At 44.9% G+C, this 20,731-nt stretch overlaps 1 protein-coding gene and 1 long non-coding RNA gene across 4 annotated transcripts in view; one reads left to right on the forward strand and one right to left on the reverse strand.

The window, feature by feature from the left end:
• The window catches only part of MARCHF6 (membrane associated ring-CH-type finger 6), a 120,006-nt gene extending 113,680 nt beyond the window's left edge, over positions 1-6,326 (reverse strand). For all 3 annotated transcript variants that reach the window (XM_048839584.2, XM_048839585.2, XM_048839582.2), the window contains exon 1: positions 6,203-6,326. In XM_048839584.2, coding sequence (XP_048695541.1) covers positions 6,203-6,311 — 109 coding nt within the window. In that variant the 5' untranslated portion in view covers positions 6,312-6,326. The remainder of the gene's footprint in view (positions 1-6,202) is intronic.
• Positions 6,327-6,417: 91 nt separating this feature from the next.
• On the forward strand, positions 6,418-8,169 carry LOC125632005 (uncharacterized). The gene is made up of 3 exons (XR_007355135.2): positions 6,418-6,918; positions 7,116-7,286; positions 8,007-8,169. It is a non-coding gene; the product is annotated as an uncharacterized LOC125632005 (long non-coding RNA).
• The last annotated feature ends 12,562 nt before the right edge of the window (positions 8,170-20,731 follow it).

Raw genomic sequence — 20,731 nt, forward strand, 5'->3', positions numbered from 1 at the left:
GGCTGTCAAAATAAGTTTGCGTAACTTGTGTCAGAGGGTGGTGAGAACTTTTGGATAGGTGTTTTTTATTATTGTAGAAATCCAAATATATACGCATATATTAGGCTAACATAATCCAGACTGTAAAGGCAACAGTCAGCTTCAATCTATTCTGTCTCTGGAGGGCAGCCACCTGAAATGAATTACACCCATTATTGCCTATACATTGCAACATTCAAAATGAGTTCTGGCTGCCTAACAAGTATAGTTTTCTACTTGTGTATATAGTTCTCATCTTCCCCTCTGTTTACACGCAATGTGCAGGGAAACCTATGCTGTATATAGCTCTTTATCTTGACAAAAGTTGTTAAAGCCAGATTGCCTAACTATTTTTCTCTGCATACAACACCTCAGTCTACTATTTCCCCCATTAGAGAAATCTCTCTTTGGCATCCTGATGCCTAAAGTTGGAGATTAATATATTTACCTCAAGCAGCTCCCAGAAGCAGCAACATGTCCCCCCTCCGGCTCCGATATGGAGGCATGGCCAGGCCCTGTCTGCAGGCGCCGCCCCTGCAGCTCCCATTGGCCATGGTTCCCGGCCAATGAGAGCTGCGGGGGGGGGGGCACTCGGGGCAGGGTGTGGAGCCCCCTGGCTACCACTGCACATAGGAACCAGAGGGGCGACATGCCCCAGATGCCACGCAGAGTGGGGCAAGCTCTCTACCCCGCTCCCCGGCTGGAGCGCCAGAGTGGGGCAAGCCCCCAGACCCTGCTCCCTAGTGGGAGCTTGAGGGACGGATTAAACTGTCTGGAGGGACGGATGCAGCCCCCAGGCCATAGTTTGCACACCCCTGATATAGCTCATTAGCGTGACGTTAACAGCATGTGTTTAGAAAAGATATAATCAGAGAATGCTAACTACAGTTTTAATCCAACTTTTAAAGAGTTATCAGCTATTACATTTCAACATATACCAATATACTGTTAACACAGGGGGCAAACTGATAACTGTAAGAGTGAACCAGGACTTGAAAAAGTCACTCATCCATTCCCCACAACTGAGTGAGAAAATGCCACTTGTAAGTGTTATAGAAGTTCAAATGTTAAATTTAATGCTTTTGTATATACTATAGTAGTCCCCTTAAACCCCAAACACAATTGCATCTCATCACACTACAACAGGGGTGGGCAAACTACGGCCCGGAGCCATTTTAAGCCGGCCCGCGAGCTGCACCACGCGGTTCGGCCCCCTCCAGCTGGGGTGCTGGGTCGGGGGCCACACCACGCAGCTAGGCCCCGCTCCAGCCAGGGCGCTGGGGCCGCACCACATGGTTCCCTGAAGCCACGGCATAGCCCCGCTCCGGCTCCTACGCGCTCCAATGGGAGCTAGAGGTGCTGTGCGTGCGGATGGGGCAGCGTGCAGAGCTGCCTGGCCACACCTCCACGTAGGAGCTGGAGAATGGACATGCAACTCCTTCCAGGAGCCACTTAAGGTAAGCACTGCTCGAAGCCTGCACCCCCCGAGCCTCTCCCCATACCCCAACCCCAGCCCTGAGCCCCATCCCGCTCTCCAAACCCCTCAATCCCAGCCTGGAGCACCCTCCTGCACCCCCAACCTCTCATCCCCAGCCACACCCCAGAGCCTGCACCCCAAGCCGGAACCTGCACCCCTGCCCCAGCCCTGATCCCCTTCCCGCCCTCCGAACCCCTTAGTCCCAACCCACAGCATCCTCCGACACTCCAAACTCCTCATCCCCAGCCCCACCCCAGAGCCCACACTCCAACCCCAATTTTGTGAGCATTCATGGCCCACCATACAATTTCTATCCCTATCAGGTGTATCCCCTCAGCTCCTTCAACATTTACACACTCCGCCATCAGGAATGGGCTTGCTGCCTATTATTTTGTTTATCCTCCTCAGGAGGCTATACTCCATTGCTAGCACTAATAGCTTCCCACCTCCCTAAAACAACTATTTCCATGAGTCTCTCAGACCCTATTCTGTATATAAGCCCCAACCTCCATTGGGTGCAGCAGGAAGGCAACCAATGTTTCTGAGGTTTCTGACACACTCTGCTGCTACCCAATTAGCAGAGGTGAATCCATAAACATGTCAGGTGCTACTGAGCAGCAAATCCTTTGCTCAGTTATGGAGCATATGTTCTGATGCCACTATGGTCTGAGGTCGCGAAACTGTCGTTCAGGTCTGCTCATTCTCTGACCCCAAATCACCCCCCTTTTCCACACCCTTCCCACCCCAGTTAGTCTCCCAACCCCATGATGCTCAGAGTCCAGAAATGAAGCCATAATAAGGCTACTGAGGCTGTAAAGGCACTGCCATGGTGCTCCTGGGAAAAGGAGAGGCTGTTTGGGCCATGTTCACCTGAAGTCCTCCTGGCTTTGCAGGGCAGTGAGAGGAAGCCTAGCTAGTCTCCATACCCTCATGATGCTATCAGACTCTACAGTTGTTGATGAGTTATTTCTGGAGGAAGCTGAAGACTCTTAAAGGGAAACTCCCTGGAAATGAAAGATGGATGCCAGGGTCTGAGCGCCAAAGTCCTAGCTTTGAGGGAGAGGGCAAAATCTCTAAGTGTTTTTTTTGGATAGGCCTTCAGAGCAACTGTAGAGTTTGAGGGCAAATAAAGCTCCAGAGTAACATACAAACATACTAGACATAACCTATATACTGTATTCCAGAGGCCTACTGAAACAGCCCTAATGATTCTCAGTGTACTAAAGAACTAGCCAGTCTGGCCTGGTCCACACTAGAAAAATTACCTGTTGCTGAGAAGAGGTATCAGCAGCACACTGCAAGTTTAGAACATGGCTTTTCATGATCAACACCATTTCAGAAAACAATGAATAAAATGAAATTTATTCCAAGAAAGTCTTAACCAGGGTTTTCTCAAATGGTGCTGAACACTCTGTGTCCTGTTCTCCAAATGCAAATTAAGCTGTGCAGTTTAACCAGTGTTGGACCTGCTGCTGACAACTGGTGTCAGCAATCGGTAATTTTTCTAGCGTAGATCTGGCCTCTGACTTGACTCAATTCAATGTATTCTCTTTTATCTAGAGGCTTGTTTATTTCACTACTAAAAAAATCTAGTGCAGTAACATTTTCTCTTTGCTCTGAGAGAATCCCATACTAAAAAATAACATTACTGTTCTAAACAATCAGCTGAAACTTAAGATAAATTTGCAGTGCACCTCATCACAAGTCCAAAAATAGATATGGCCATTATGAAGACAGTATAAAAGACTAAGCAGTTATTTAACATTTGCAAGTGCGCTTTTAACTGATTCTAAAGAGTCTGACTTTAGCATTAAGTGCTGAATGCATCGAGTCAACAACAAAGAAGGGCACGACCATGAAGTGCAGATCCACTGATAGTCACCTACTCCTGTTTGATAAAGTAATTGCAGGAAGTTGTAGACTGTATCTATTTTATTTTATTTCCCAGTTTTCTAATGCTTTTTTTTCAAGAAACTGAAATATAAAATACATGATTACATTACCTCAAAATGACAGCCTTCATGCTGTCAACGTCAGTGTGCAATAAGTAGGCCCAACATTCATGAAGAAAAATGAAAACTAGTGCCTCTTGTCTTGATTTTTGTAGGGTTGTCAACAAATACCTTAACTACATTTTTTTCTTTTGTGCAAATTTACAGGTCTTCTTTATTACACTTTTTCACAACCTCAAACCTCAACCCTCACCAGCAATTTAACTGATTTTTTGAGAGAATAATAAGTTTAAAAAGTAAATAGCAAAAATATATCAGCTGCAGGAAGCCTACCAAAAAACCACTGGACAATTAAGGTGCTAATGAAGCACTCACAGCAGACAAAGCCCTTGCAGAAAAGATAAATGAATTTTTTGCATTGGTTTTCACTGCAGAAGATATGAGCAAGATTCCTACATCTGAACCATTCTTTTTAGGCAACAAGTCTCAGGAACTGTCCCAGGCTAAGGAGTCAGAGGACGTTTTAGAACAAACTGATAAATTAAACATCAATAAGTCATCAGGATCAGGTGGTATTCACTCAAGAATTCTGAAGAAATTCAAATATAAAATTGCAGAACTACTATAGTAATTGTGGTATGTAATGTATCATTTAAATCAGCTTAAACAGTACACCCACACCTTGAATACCGCATGCAGTTCTGGATGCCTCATCTCAAAAAATGGAAACGGTACAGAGAAGGGCAACAAAAATTATTAGACTTCAGAGTAGCAGCTGTGTTAGTCTGTATTCGCAAAAAGAAAAGGAGTACTAGTGGCACCTTAGAGACTAACCAATTTATTTGAGCATAAGCTTTCGTGAGATACAACTCACTTCATCGGATGCATTCAGTGGAAAATACAGGCCCACCTTGATCATCACTACAAAAGGTTTTCTTTCCCCCCCCCCCCCCCCCCGCTCTCCTGCTGGTAATAGCTCATCTTAAGTGATCACTCTCCTTACAGCGTGTATGATAACACCCATTTTTTCATGTTCTGTGTGTATATAAATCTCCTCACTGTATTTTCCACTGAATGCATCCGATGAAGTGAGCTGTAGCTCACGAAAGCTTATGGTCAAATAAAAAATTATTAGGGGTATGGAACAGCTTCGACAGGAGGAAAAATTTTAAAAAATGGGACTATTCAGCTTAGAAGAGAGATGACTAAGGGGAAATATGATAGAGATATATAACATCATGAATGGCGTGAAGACAGTGAATAGGGAAAAGTTATTTACTGGTTCACAAAACGCAAGAACTAAGAGGTCAGCCAATGAAATGAATAGGCAGCGGATCTGAAACAAGCATGAGGAAGTACTACTTCACACAACACACGATCAGTCTGTGGAACTCTTTGCTGGGGATATTGAGGAAGCCCAAAGTATAACTGGGTTCAAAAAATAATTAGATAAGTTCATGGAAGATATGCCCATCAATGGCTATTAAACATGATGGTCAGGGATGCAACCCCATGCTGTGTGTTCCCCTAAATCTCTGATTGCCAGAAGCAGGGCATGGGTGACATAGGACAAATTGCCATTTTTTGTTCATTCCCCCTGAAGCATCTGGTACTGGCCACTGACAGAAGACAGGACCCTGGGGCTCGAGACGCTGGCCTAACCCAATATGGTTGCTGCTATATCTGTAGGGCCAGATCCACTAGGCACGCTCACTCAGAGGCTGCCTAACATCACACAGAACAGCCAAAGAGGAGGCCCCTATGTTATAAACTTTAGCCCAGTAGTTAGGGTACTTACTCACTGAGGACATGGGAAACCACCAGTTCCAGTCTCCCCTCTTCCTGCTGAGGAAAAGGGATCTGGACATGGATCTGCCACCTCTGGGCTGAGAGCCCTAACCACTTATATTGTTGACATTACCCAAGATTTGTATTTAAAAGAAACAGGCCTTCCAAATCATCTTTCACTTTTAAGAATTACACAGAATACATTTAGCTTTTCCCAAAAGCCGTAAGTAAAGATGCACCAAGTACTTTTCCCTATCACAAGATATTTGGGGGGCCGAGAATAGGTGAGATGTGAATACACACGTCTGAGAATAGGTGAGATGTGAATACACACGTCTGACAGTGGACAGCGGCACCTCTTACACGAGATTTCCCCTCCTTCAGGCAGAGAGACTTTGCTGCGCTGCCGAGGGAACTGAAAGCGGCCCAGCGCCCATTCCGCGACAAGCGGAGTTTTCCGCCCAAGTGCCCAGCGCCCTTTGACCGCCAGCAGCGCCCGCCGCACCGGGGAGCTGGGCATCACAATAAACCCTGCGGCCGCGGGATCCCGCCGCACGGCGAGCCGCGCCCCCGGCCGGCCGCCCCGCCCACCCGGCCCCGAGCCCGGCACGGCTCAGCGTCGGTGGGCCCCGCTGCCTGCAGCCCCCCCAAGCGCCGGCTCCGGACTCACCCCCAACGCCGCAGCGGTTACATAAGAGACACCCCCTCCCCCGCACGCGCCGCCCCCCCCGGCACCCCCTCCACTCCACGCACCGCCGCCCCAGACACTGCCCAGACCCCCCACGCGCACAACGGCACGGACACCTCCCCCACCCGCCCTGTCCTCCCGCTGCCGCCGCAAGGCACCTGCAGCCCCAGACGCGGGGTTGGGGGCGGCCCCTCCCGCGTGTAACACCCCCCCCCGGGACCCCTACCCGCCTGGCCCTCGCGCCCGGGGAGGGGTGATCGCGGCCAGCGAGCGCGTTACCTTCCTCGGCGGTCTCCATCTTGTCCGGCTGACGCAGCGCCGCGGCCGGCGGGCGGATGGTGTGACCGCGGTGGGGCGGGGGCCGCGGGGTTCGCAGAGTGAGCACCATAGAGCCAGCCCGGCTGAGCGCAGCGGCCTAGAGCGCCGCGCTCGCCTCCAGCGCCCTCCGGCGGCCGACGCGCGCCAGCCACGCTGCGGGGCCGTTGTTGACCCAAAGGGGAGCGGGAGGCGGGAGCCTGGGGAGCGTGTGCGTGTAACTGTAATTCCCGGCGTGTCTGCAACAAAGAGATACGTGTCCCGAGTAGAGGCCAGCAACACTCACACCTACGCCTGTGCACACACCACAACACGTGCGCACGCACATGCAAACACATATGCACGTGCGTGAACACCCACTATTCAAGTCTAGCCGACTGTATTGGCGTGGACACAAGCGTTTCCGAAAGAAGCAGATACCTTCGTGTGTGGCTCAGACGCATGCTCCTCTCCACACACAGAGAGTGTTCCCTCAGGGGGAATAAGGCAACGCTTCAGAAAGGAAAACTTTCGAACTGGTAAAGGGGAGATAAAAGGAAAGCCCCTTTTCTCCGAAGGTGCAGACTCGACTCCCTCCTGTATCTGTCGCCAGTGGATTAATTTACAGTAAGGGTGTCCCGCCCTCCCTGTGTAACGTAAATAAAATAAAGAGAAGACAAGGTGATATGGTGCAAACAAAGGTAAGTGTATTCAGGGTAAAGGTACAGAAAACTGGGAGAAATGGGGGTGGGGGGGGAGAAGAAATACAAACCTAACCAATACAATGAAACAGTGACTGGCTTTAGGAGCTTGAAGCTCAGACCCGCAAAACCTCCCTTGGTGTTCAGAAAAATAATAAATGAAACCCCGATACAGAAACCTCTCCTACTATATTCAGGCACAGCGGATGCTATGCACCGACGCGAGGCCTAGGGCCTTCAACTCTCTGGCTGATTGGGAGCCTTTGAAGAGGACCACTGGGGAGTCCTGACAACTGGTGGACTTTGTCGCAGGCGGGGAGACCTTCTGGGATGATGGACACCAGGAAAGTTGCAGGATTCCCTCACAGGTAAGATGGTTTTGCTGTGGCGGGAATGATGATGATGACAGGCCCCTCCTTTCTCTGTCTTGCTTCAGGATAGATGATGTTCTTCTCGCTAGCTCTGGAACGTTGGGAAGACCCAACCGTGCGCACGCTGCCACTGGAATGGACAGCCCCGTGCAGGCGCTGAGCAAGATCTTATATAATCTTTAAGGCGGGAAAAGTTCTGATGGAATAGAGTGTTGGGGGTTGGTTTTGGCAGGAAAAACTGGTTCTGTCTGGTTTGAGCCAGGGAGCTCCAGTGTCTAAGCTGTAAACAAATTTGCTTACAAAGATGGAGTCCAGGGGTCACAGATGATATACTCCGTATTGGATTTCATTAGAGCCAGTGATTTACATAACCTTTATCTTATATACATTATTAAAACAATGAATTAAACACATTTAAACAATACCAACACAACATTTTTTTCTAACAAGACAAATGTGCACATAAGAACGGCCATACGGGGGGTCAGACCAAAGGTCCATCTAGCCCAGTATCCTGTCTTCCAACAGTGGCCAGTGCCAGGTGCCCCAGAAGGAATGAACAGAACAGCTAATCATAAAGTGATCCATTCCCTGTTGCCCATTCCCAGCTTCTGGCAAACAGAGGCTAGTGATACCATCCCTGCCCGTCCTGGCTAATGGCCATTGATGGCCCTATCCTCCATGAATTTATCTAGTTCTTTTTTTAACTCTGTTTAGGTGTGGCCTTCACAACATCCTCTGGCAAGGAGTTCCACAGGTTGACTGTGCGTTGTATGAAGAAAATACTTCCTTTTGTTTGTTTTAAACCTGCTGCCTATTAATTTCATTTGGTGTCCCTTAGTTCTTGTGTTATGAGGAGTAAATAAAACTTCCTTATTTACTTTTTCCCCACCTGTCATGATTTTATAGCTCTCTATCATATCCCCCTCTTAATCATCTCTTTTCCAAGCTGAAAAGTCCCAGTCTTATTAATTTCTCCTCATATGGAAGTCATTCCATACCCCAATCATTTTTGCTGCCCTTTTCTGAACCTTTTCGAATTCCAGTATATCCTTTTTGAGATGAGGTGACCACATCTGCAAGCAATATTCAAGATATGGGCGTACCATGGATTTATATAGAGGCAATATGATATTTTCTGTCTTATTATCTATCCCTTTCTTAATGACACCCAACATTCTGTTCGCTTTTTTGACTGCCGCTGCACACTGAGTGGATTTTTTCAGAGAACTATCCACAATGACTCCAAGATCTCTTTCTTGAGTGGTAACAGCTAATTTAGACCCCATCATTTTATATGTATAGTTGGGATTATGTTTTCCAATGTGCATTAGTTTGCATTTATCAACATGCACAAAAAACATACCCAAATTCACAAGGACTTGTACAGGTGCTCACATGCACACTTCTGCACAGTCACAGTGATAAACACGCAGACAAATGCACAAGCACACACACGCACACGTGAGTGCACACAAACATATGTATGCACACACACCCACATAAAAGTGTACATATGCCACGTGCATAATCACAGATGGGTACATACATGCACAGATGAAGACAAGCACAGAAATACAAAAATGGATACATGCATACATGCAAATACACATACATAAGAACACGCAAAGATACATGCATACAACATCCTCCTACATACACACCTTGTAGTCTCTTTGCTTCATAGAAGACTTTGAAAATTGGACACTTGATGATTTCACGTGGAATAAAAACAGCTTTAAGGAACTTAAACAAAATTCAGACATCATACTTTATGACTCAGGAGGTATATAATCTGTTGCTCTTGACAACAACTAAAATTCAGAGAGTATGAAAAGAACAAAATACTAGCAGAAACAACATTATCTGGACCCAGTGAAACATTACGTAGATAACTAAAGTAGCCAACCCTTAAGGTGAGAATACACTATAACTGTACATGTGTCCAAGCGTATGGTTGAGCCATAAGAGAAGGCTACTCACCCTGTGCAGTAACTGGTTCTTCAAGAATTAAGGTTGCCAGGAGTCCAGTTTTCAACCAGAATGCCCTGTCAAAAAGGGACCCTGGTGGCTCCGGTCAGCACTGCTGACCGGGCTATTAAAAGTCCAGTTGGCGGCGCAGCGGGGCTAAGGCAGGCTCCCTGCCTGCCCTAGCTCCGCGCAGCTGCGGGAAGCAGATGGCATGTCTCTGCGGCCCCTAGGAGCAGGGGCGATCAGGGAAGCTCTGCACTCTGTCCTTGCCTGAGCACTGGTTCCGCTGTTTTCATTGGCCTGGAACCACGGCAGCCATGCCAGCTGCTTCCAGGAGCAGCACAGAGCTAGGGCAGGAAGGGAGCCTGCCTTAGCCCCGCTGCACTGCGGACTGGGAGTTGCCTGAGATAAGCACTACCAGGCTGAAGCCTGAACCCCAAACCTCCTGTCCAGGTCAGAGCCCCCTCCCACATCCTAATTCCCTCCCAGACCCCGCACCCCATGCCCCCACCCAAAACCCAATCCCCTGCTTCAGATCAGAGCCCCCTCTCGCACCCAAACTCCCTCCTGGAGCCCACACCCCGAACCCGCTCCTGCACCCCAACGTCTTGCCCCAGCCCTGAGCCCCCTCCCGCATTCTAAACTCCTCGGCCCCAGCCCAGAGCCCCCTCTTACACCCCAAACCCCTTATCTCCAGAGCCCGCACCCCCAGCTGGAGCCCTCACCCTCTCCCACATACCAACCCCTTTCCCCAGCCCATGAAAGTGAATAAGGGTGGGGGAGAGCGAGCGATGGAGGGAGGGGTCCCGGAGGGAGGGGGCAGGGCTTCAGAGAAAGGGTGGGGCAGGGGGCGGGGCAAGGGTGTTTGATTTTGTGCAATAAGAACATTGGCAACCCTATTCAAGGTGTGTGTCCTCGTGAGTGCTCCACTGAGGTGAATATGTGCTCCATGTGCCTCAGATCAGAGATTTTAGGTAGCCGTGCCTATTCAGTCTGCACATGTGCTCCATGAAGCCTCGTGCTCTGCACTGTGTCTGTATAGAGTTGCATGGGTGAGCTGCCCTCAGTTCCTTCTCTGATGCAAAACTCCATGGCAAAGAACTCTGAAGCAGAGGGGAGGAGGGTGAGTAGTAGAGTACCCACATCTCAAAGGAACGCAGTTACTGCACAATGTGACAAACCTTCACTTCTTTGAGTAATGTCCCTATGGGTGCTTCACTCTAGGTAATCACTGAGCAGTACTCTCTATGGAGGTGTGGGGCTTTGGAGTCAAGTCCAAAATTGAAGACAGTACAATAGAGCCAAACACTGCATCTGAGGCTGAGGCCTGAGTAACTGCATAGTGTTCAGAAAAAGTAGGAATGGAGATCCAGGTTGCAGCTCTACATATGTCCGTGACAGGAACATTCTTAAGAAAGGCTACTGAAGGGTGTGTTAACACTCTAGAAGGAGGTTGAAGGTCATGAGACTGATAGCAATAGATAATGCAGCCAGATATCCATCTAGAAAGTCTTTGCTTGGAAATTGGAGATCCCTTAATTCCAGGGTTTAAATTCTGATAGAGTATTTCCCAGATTCCTCTATGTCCTCTTCCCCCCCCCTACACTGCCCTCCCCTGGCAACATGCTAAGAAAACTCCAGGAGGGTTGCACATATTTACTAGAGCTCTGTTCTGGACAGCTCCAGCTGAATTTAAGCCCTGGTCTGATCCCACACTGCAACTCCTGTGACTACGCAGGGGTTTTGGATGAAGGAGCCTTTAGTGGTATCAGATATAATTGTCCAGAGAGCATCACCTCATGGTCCTGATCTGGAGTCCTTGAGCTAAATGGGAGATTTTGCATGTGGATTGTGTTAGAAATACTTCCAAAGATTTAGGTTCAGGCATGAGATTAATTCAGGAGGAAATATCCAAATAATAATAAATAACACATACTTCTAGGGATCCTTGCATGTGCAGGAGCTCACAGCACTTTACAATAGTTAATTAAGACTCATAATCCCAGGAGGAAGGGAAATATGGTTATCCTCAATGGTGAAGAAACTAAAGCACCAAGAAGTGGAGTGTGTTGCCTAAGGTCATAAAACAAATCTTTCAATGTCAGGAATAGATGCAGGCCAAGAGGCTTTCACTCCAGAGCTCTGACCACTGTTAGGATATAGATATTCAGGCCTGTCTGTAAAGGCCTGTACTTTAAGAATTTAGGTGTATTCTTATCACTTGGCTAGTTAGAGGTATAAAAGAAAGAATCAAAATCACTGTCTGCCAGTGTAAGGTCCTTCTCTTACTGTGACAGTCTGAGGCCCTGTTCTTAGGCTAAGGCCTTTGGCTAAGCAGCAGAGGCAGCCATAAGCTAGGAAGCGAACAGTCACATCCTCACATTCCAAACTAGTCACATTGAAATAAGGTGCTATTGGGCTGTCAGGCACTATCAGGACAGGATTGTATTCCTATCACCTCCAGAGAAAGGGAAGTGCCTAGAAAATGTAAAAGGAAACTTAGTTTGATAGCATCCTGTCTGGCAAGAACTCACTTATCAATAGCTGGGATGTGAAATCCTCACTTCTGTATTGTTTTGTCATTATAGTTCCCACTTTGCTATTGTTTGTCTGTATAATCTCTGTCTGGTTCTGTGATTGTTTCTGTCTGCTGTATAATTAATTTTGCTGGGTGTAATCTAATTATTGTGGTGGGATATAATTGGTTAGCTAATCATGTTACAATATGTTAGGATTGGTTAGTTAAATTTCAGTAGAATGATTGGTTAAGGTATAGCTAAGAATATTACTATATAAATTAGGGGCAAACAGGAAGTAAGTTGGGATTTGAAAATAAGGAAAAAGGAACTTGTATTTAAGCTTGCTGGAAGTTCATCCCAATAAACATCGAATTGTTTGCACCTTTGGACTTCGGGTATTGTTGCTCTCTGTTCATGCGAGAAGGACCAGGGAAGTGGGAGAGTGAAGGAATAAGCTCTCTAACAACCACCAACCCATGCTGCCTCCTCTTATCTATATATAACAATTTTGTAGATATTAATATACATGTTATTTCAAAACTTCAGTGTCTGTGAAGAACATAGATCCTATGATGTAATGATTCAGTAAAGCACAAAGGAGTCAAATATAACAAAAATTAGAATTATACCTTTCACTTTCTTCCAATTGCTAAATCCAACTCAGCAGCATTTTTTAATAATAACTACTGGAGTGTCATATGAGACATTTACATATCCCAGAATCTGGACGAGCTTCTTATGCGCTTGACCTCAGTGGTGTCATCCAACCTTCCAAATTGTGGAAGTGATTTTGGGGGGATTGGTGGGCACACCCAACCATCAAGTCATCTGTTATTTTGTACTGCTGAGTTTAATATTCCTTATCCTCAACTACCATCTATGGTCACTTAAAGGAAAGCTTGATGAATGGCCTAGTCCAATTTATAAAATGCCATTTGTATATTTCATTCTAAAAATGACAAGAGGGATTGCAAGTTGTGGAGAGAACAGCCTAGATATTTAAGAAGGTCAAAGGGACTATTGAAATGTTAAATGTGATCTGAAGCAAAATCTTTCACATATATTGATTTCATGGCTAAAACCTCTTGAGGGAAAAGAATTTGAAACATTCATGAAAGATGCTGCTTTAAAAAAGAAAAAGAAAGAAAAGGTAGAATTTAGAGGTAGCATGAGGTCCAATATGAGGCCTTGATCCTGCAACTGGATCCAAATGGATGGAACCCTCTGGCCACACAGGGCCCAATGGGTATACCCTTTCACGCCTCAGGATCTGATTGTCGGAGCTGGGCCTCAGATGACATGCTCTTTGAACAAGTGCCTTGTCTCTCCCATTTGTTTTGTAAAGTGCCTAGCATAGTTTTGGTTGCTAAAAAAATAATAAGAATTTAGAATACATTTCTAGAAAGATATTATAACCTTCTTTGAGTTTAACCCATATTCTGTAAGTAAGTCTACTTCCTCTTACCTGGGAGGAAGTAGACTTGTTGTTTAGTTAGGATGTTTGTGTAATGTTTATTCCTCAGGTTAAAGTGTATCCTTGTGTTGGTTACCATGGAATACTGCACTTACGCTTATAGGTGCTAATCCACAGTACTATATAACAGATAAAAGCTCGGTCTCCTAAACTTATTTGAAGTTTAGGATATTGGTTATACCAGAGAGAAAAGATTTTTAAACTAGACTGGACAAAAGCACTGGAGGAAGTACCATAGGGAACAATCTGTCTTTGCTCATGGGGATAGACTGGATGACCCACTATATCTTTCTTAACTCTAATTTCTATGATTTATTTGCTATGAAAGCTGTTTTTACCAGACACTTACCAGATACCTGAGGCCTTCCTGCTCGCAGCTGCTTCTGCTGTTTTCTCAGTCTGTTTAAATTCATATCTTGCACACCTGATGCCTCCCCTCTCTTAGATACTTTTCTTTGGCCCTTCCCCAATTCTGGTCTCAGTCCTCAGGTTCTGATATATTTAATAAAGATAGGATGAGAGGAAGATAGTAAATATACAAACCACAGTGGGAGAAAAAACATCCTGCCTAAGTCAGGTCAAATTTTGCTGGACTGTTTTTAGGGAATGGAATATGATTGCCTTTTTTTTTTTTTAAGGTGCATTCTATTGTAAGTTACATGGACTTCACCAGTGTTTTTCTAGCCATTAGGGGAAAATAAATGACATATAGGGGGAATTCAAGTGCCTCCTCATTCCTTGAGAGTCTATCCAGAAAGTGAGAATGTTGAATTCTGTCCAAACGTTTCCTGCTCTGAATTGGAAAGGGAAGTAGTAGGGGGAGGGATGCAATATAACATTAAATTGCTGCTTTGGATTAACAGCAACTCTTTTAAGAATGATTTCACAAGATGGGTTTGAATGGAATTGAACCTCTGCAGCCCAAATCAATGTAGCAATCCACTGATGAAAGAACTACTTTTAAAGCTGTTTCATATAGTGGATAAAAGTAATATGATTTGGATGATGGACAGGGCTTAAATCCTCATAGAGTATTTCCCAGAGGTCCGTCCCCCTCCCCCCACATCCTATAAAAACTCCAGGGGGGTTGAAAATATTTACTGGAGCTTTGCTCCGGATAGCGCCTGCTGAATTTAAGCCCTGCTCAGTTCTGTCTGCAAAGGAAAGAAACAATCTTGGAGATTTCCTAAAGGGCTTAGTCCTGTCTAGGTAAAAGGCTAATGCCCTTCTGACACTGAGTGTATGTCATGCTGCATCTCCCTTATCCAGGTGTGGTTCAGGGAAGAAAACTGGGCGGTGAATAGGTTGGTTTATGTGGAAGTACAAGGATGCCTTTGGTAAGACCTTGCGGTACAGTTGCAACATGACCTTATCCTTAAAAAAATACCATGAAGGGGGGATATGCCATCAGACCCCCTCTCTCTCCAACTCTTTGAGCTGAGAAATAATGTCTACGAGAAAGGCTGTTTTCATAGACAAGTTTAGAAGGGAGCAGGTAGCCATAAGTTCAAAGGAAGACATAATAAGGCATCTAAGTGCCAAGATGAGGTCCCAAACTGGAGTCGGGAATCTGATTTGTGGAAAGCCGTTCCCCAATTTCTAGAGAAACCTCATCACTGTAGGATGAGGGAACATGGAAAAACCCTCCAACATAGGATGGAAGGCCGTAATAGTTGCCAAGTGTACTCTAACAGAGTCTAGGGACATCCTCGACATTTTTAGCTCTAAGATGTAATCTAGTATATCTGACAGCAGAGAGGATGTAGATGAGCAATGTCTTAGGTCACACCAGTGACTGAATCTCCTCCACATTTGCAGGTACTTATTACAAGTGGATTGTTTCCTACTATGTAATAGCACTCTCCTTACATCCTCACAACAGGTTGTTTCTAACTCTGCAAACCGTGAATCAGCCATGCCTTGAGCCAAAGAACCTCGAGGTTGGGGTGAAGAATTTCACCGGCATCTGGAGAGAGAAGATGGGGGATGGTTTGTGTCAGCGTTCCCTCTCCATCTGAACTCTGGGGTGCAGAAGTGGAGATCCGCATGAAAGACCCCCTAAGCCCTTCACCCTCTTTCCTCGGGAGGCTTGAGAATGATATCCTCACCAATTGGTAAAATGTGAGCACAGACCAAACCCCTTAGGTTTTAGGACACTGAAAATCAATCAGGTTCTTAAAAGAAGAATTTTATTTAAAAAAAGTAAAAGAATTACACCTGCAAAAATCAGGATGGAAGGTACTTTTTACAGGGTAATAAAAAGATTTTAAACACAGAGGATTCCCCTCTAGGATCAGCTTCAAAGTTACAAAAAAAACAGGAATAAAACTCACTCTTAGCATAGGGAAAATTCACAAGCTAAAACAAAAGATAATCTAATGCATTTGCTTGCCATTACTTACAATTTTTGTAATCTTAGATGCTCATTTCAGGTATGTTTTCAGGAGATATATTTCCTGCCTGGTCTCTCTCTCCCCGTCCAGAGAGGGAACAAGCAAAGAGAGCACAAACAATTTGAAAGTATCTGCTTTCATCATTGGCCCTTTTGGTCAGGTGCAAACTAGGTTATTTGAGCTTCTTACCCCTTACAGGTAAAGATTCAGTACAGCTACCCAGGAGGGATTTTATGCTACCTTTAGCTGTATGTTTATGACAGTTTGAAGGGGATTGGTTAACAAACAGTAAGCAGGGTGGACCATGAGAAAGGCATCTGCAAGGAAGTGGCAACCCAGTCCACCTCTCGAACAGAACTGGTCAGACTTCTTGTTCTTGACTGTGGCAAACAGGTCTATCTGTGGGACTCTCCAACATCGAATATGTGGTGGAGTGTAATGGAATCTATTTCCAATTTGTGATCCTGTGAAAAGTGCCTTGCTAAGGGCATCTGCTGTGATATTTTGCACGCCCAGAAGGTAAACTACTGAGATTTCCAGTGCACCAATTCCAGAGCCTCACTGCTTCGTTATAGAGCGTGGGTGATCTTGCTCCCCCTTAACAGCTGATATAAAACATGCATGGCATGTTGTCTGTCATGAAATTCATGTATTTGCCCCAATCAATGGAAGAAAATGGAGACAGGCATTTCTGACTGTGACCAGTGCCTAGAATGGACCACACTGAGAATAAGCACAAGAAACAGGGCAGAGTGCAAGAAACAGGGCAGGCACACCCCAGAAACTGGTGGTTTATTCTATAGTTAGATTCACCAAACCAGTAATGAAAGAGCTTCTGTAGCACCACACTGGTTAACAAGAAGCCAGATATAGTCCCCTTTAGGCATTCCAGCCTTTGTTTCCCATCCAGACAAACAGGTATAATACAGTGAGAGGTTACAGAAAACCCAATTCACCAAATGTGAGCTTCACCAATCCCAAAGGATCAGACAATTACCCCCAGGTCACACAGCCTTGTTAGTCTGTATTCGCAAAAAGAAAAGGAGTACTTGTGGCACCTTAGAGACTAACCAATTTATTTGAGCATAAGCTTTCGTGAGCTACAGCTCACTTCATCGAATGCATCCGATGAAGTGAGCTGTAGCTCACGAAAGCTTATGCTCAAATAAATTGGTTAGTCTCTAAGGTGCCACAAGTACTCCTTTTCTTTTTGCAACTTAGACACAGTGCTCCTGTCAGATAATAATTTCTAATACCTATATAAAGAAAGAAAATTAAATAAATATTAGACCCACTCAACTCTAATACTAACATATTCTGTCATCTTGTGTCAATTCACTTAAGGGACACTGGTTAGGTTTAAAAATTTAATGTATATTCTTACTTTGTTACTAACTCTTGAATACAACAATTAAAACAATTGTAGAAAAATCTAGATTACTTTCTATCACCTTTTTGAAGTTCATCAAGCTTGGAATAGATCAGTGGTTCCCAAACTGGGGTTCATGAAATGTTACAGGGGGTTCTCAGGAAAAAATTCCCTAATGGCCGACAGAGCTGTCCCTAGGGACCTTGGGCAGCAGCCCAGAGCCCCTGGACTTCCAAGAGCAATGCAGATCAAAGCAAGCATATCTAGCAGACTGAGAAGATTTAAACTTCAAGACTCCTTATAAGAAATGAAAAGGGAGGTGGATATTTTTAGCTGTTTTTAAAATTAAATAGGCAGCTAGTATTGTTTTTAAAATTATTATGAAGAACAAGTTTAAGCTTTGTTGTAATGTGCGTTGTTTGCCTGGACTGCTCAAGACCTGAATGCTTGTTCAGGAGGAACTCTGAGTTGGTTTCTTAAATATAGTACCTTCATGCTGTTTCACATCTGATACTCCTTGATGAAACATAGGAGCCTTGTCTTATAACAGGCTTATTCAAAGTGATACAAGCTACAAAAGTGAGATCTTGGAAGAGTGTTGCCATTTTCATAATGTAATAAAAATACTGTAATGATAAATAATAATTGTGTGTTATAAGCATAAAAACAAATTTTATTTTTTCAAGATCACTGTTTTTATAATTTATACTCAGGTAAAGGAGAAAATCCCTGGAAATATTCATTTTGATGAGGGGGTTTTTGAGACTTGACATTTTAGTGAAAGGGGTTCACAGGTTGTTAAAGTTTGGGAACCACTGGAATAGATCATTTAACTTTTGGAAACATCCTATTAGGGCAAGGCCCTGTGAGTTTATACTGCACCTGCCTGGGGCTCTAGGGGTTTTACCCCACTACTAGACTAGAAAATTACTTTAAACAATAATGAAACTGACATTTTCAAGTGATTTTCATAGTACTCCCAACCCCAAATGTTCAAAAATCAAGTATAGGCTCACCAGAAATAATGAGATTGTATAAAAATAATAGATTTGGTGTTTTTTTTAATTTACATTCTGCTTTTTGAGCCTTGAAGGTGCATTGGGGTCACATTTTGAAGCTTTCTTCACAGCCATGAGGGCTAGAAACTTCATTTTTTTTTCAGAATGAAGGCTGAAATTATCACATATCACTTGACTCCAGGAGCTGGGGCTTTAAGGAAAACAATAGATATCATGAGATTCCTGACAAAATCATGAGAGTTGGCAACACTGCTTTAACTTCTGTTTAAAGGCTAGTTACTTTCTAGAAGGGTCTTAAACACAACACTGCAGTGTTGGAGTTGCAGTTCTCACAGGAGAATATTTTAAACCAAACACCAAGAAATTTCCCTGTTTCAAAGGTGGGGGAAAACACTGAGACTTCTGAGGTATATCAGGACCACTGCAGGCAGGAAAGGAAAATAAACAGGCACAGGAGCTCTGGGCAGCTATTCCTCTTGAAAAAAAGTTGGAGAGTCAAATCTTCTAGTCTTTAATCAAGTAAAACTTCTATTGCAATCAGTGCCTCCACCCGCAGATATTAACATCACAGTGAACATGTGATAACATGTGTGGTCAATAACTATACACTTCATACTTAAATATCTGAGCCATCTTATCCGGAGTTACACATTATATGCATTGGCTCAGGGACTACATTTTCTGGCATATTCTGAACAGTGCTGAGCACACAGATGGTGCCCAGTGAATAACACAAATCATCACAATAATCGTCGACTTTATGGATGCTGTGGATGCAGTTTCTGTTCTTTGTTCTGGAATTGCCCTGAATGTGGCTGAAACACTAAGAATTTGATGTATAAACACATCTGATACTTATATAACACTTTCTCGTTCCTTCCTTTTCTCAAACAGAACAAAAAATGACAAAACAAAATGGTTTTCAGTTAAAATCTAAAATTGCACAGCAGGCATTGCTGTACAACTCAGCCTGGGGCAGAACCTGCCACCCATTGGTGGTTAAGTGCTCTCCGCTCATCTGACTCATTCTCTTTCTTTCTTTCTTTCTTCATCCTTCCTTACCTCTGTGCTGCTTTTCATATTCTTAACCATGACATCCTTCCCAATCGCCTGGGACCAATTGCTGGAGTCTCAGAGAACTGGCCTTCTTAGTTTTGCTCCCATCCATCAGAGTCCTCTTTTTTGCAGCATGCAGCAGAGAGAAAGGCTGGTCCAGTACATAAGGGAGCTAGCCCTGAAAGACCTGGGTTCTACTCCTGCCCCCCCCCCCCAAACTTCCTGTATGACGTCAGGTCAGCGCCTTAGGGACAGAGTTTCAAAGGTATTTAGGTACCCAAAGATGCAGCTAGGCATCTAGTGGGGTTTACAAAGAACCTAACCTTCTAGGCGCTTTTGAAAATTCCCCTAGGTGCCTAAATACCTTTGAAAATCTGTCCTTTAGTTTGTGTGCACCTCTGTGCCCCATCTGTAGAATGGGGATAACAGCCCTGCTCTACCTCACCGAGGGGGGCTGTGATGTGAGATGCTCAGATTCTATGGTGATGGGGCCACATAAATACCACAGGCAGAGTGGAACTTCTCTATTCCGCTGCTAACCCTTCCCTGGGTTTTGGCCCCTTCTTTTCACTTATGCCCCTCACATCTCCCTCTTTTCTGAATGTAACTTTGGCTCAAAGGGCTTGGCTGTATTTCTTCTGAGTCCCCTGTGTTCTCTCTTCACCCCCACCCGCAGAGGGATTCCTGTTTTACAGGTTTATGTAAGGACTTTCAGATCCTTAATTTAATTACCAGCCTTTTCTTATCTTAATCACCCAGCCTCTGTTTGTAAACAAAACACTGACTCCCTGCCACAGGGACAGGAGCTGGGAGAAGCACCTCTCTGCAGAACTCACATTCCACACTAATGCAGGTAAGAGCTCCTGTATGAAACTCAGGGGGGTGGTGGCAGCCCCCCCTCTACCCTTCCTAATTGGCACCATTGTGTATCTGCTATTCAGCTTCCTGGGTTCATCAGTAATATCTCTGGAGTCCAGGGAGGTTATTGATGAACCCAGGAAGCTGATTAGCACATACCGCCTCCTCAACTACCCCGGAACCTGCATGGGGCATAATAAAGCAAAAACTTCCCTCCGCCAAACCCACAACTGGGTGTCCGGTGTCGGCATCATTATACCCACCAGCCTATTATACCCACCGCCCATGACCCTCCTGTCGTTCCTATATTCCTGAGTTTAAGCCCAGTCCCCACTCTACCCCAAAATGGTCCCTGAGTGAGATGCAGCTGTAAATTAAGGATTTTATTGATTTCAGTGACCCATTATAGAATGGATTATTAAGGAGCTATCATTGTGCCCTTGTGTCTGTGCATTTCTTGACCAGCATGCAGGCAGCAAAGGGCCAGGGGCCGCATGGACTGAAGGAAATAGTCTGGAAGAATAACAGTAAAAATCTCATTCCATGGGTAAGTTAGTGATAGAAAAGCAAGGGAGGTGTCATCTGATTTGTAAAATTTATCTGATGGTGTTATCGGATTTGTAAAATTTCAGTAGTGTCACTCTCTGCAGCATAGGATGGGGGATTACTCGCTGTCTCCTGGTCTCCCAGTTCCAGGTCCTCCAGTGTGTGGAAATTTTGATAGTACAATGTTGTCGGAAATGGGTTGAATCATAGAATATTAGGTTTAGAAGAGACCTCAGG

The sequence above is a fragment of the Caretta caretta genome, chromosome 2 (genome assembly GCF_965140235.1).
Source record: "Caretta caretta isolate rCarCar2 chromosome 2, rCarCar1.hap1, whole genome shotgun sequence".
Lineage (NCBI taxonomy): Eukaryota > Metazoa > Chordata > Testudines > Cheloniidae > Caretta > Caretta caretta.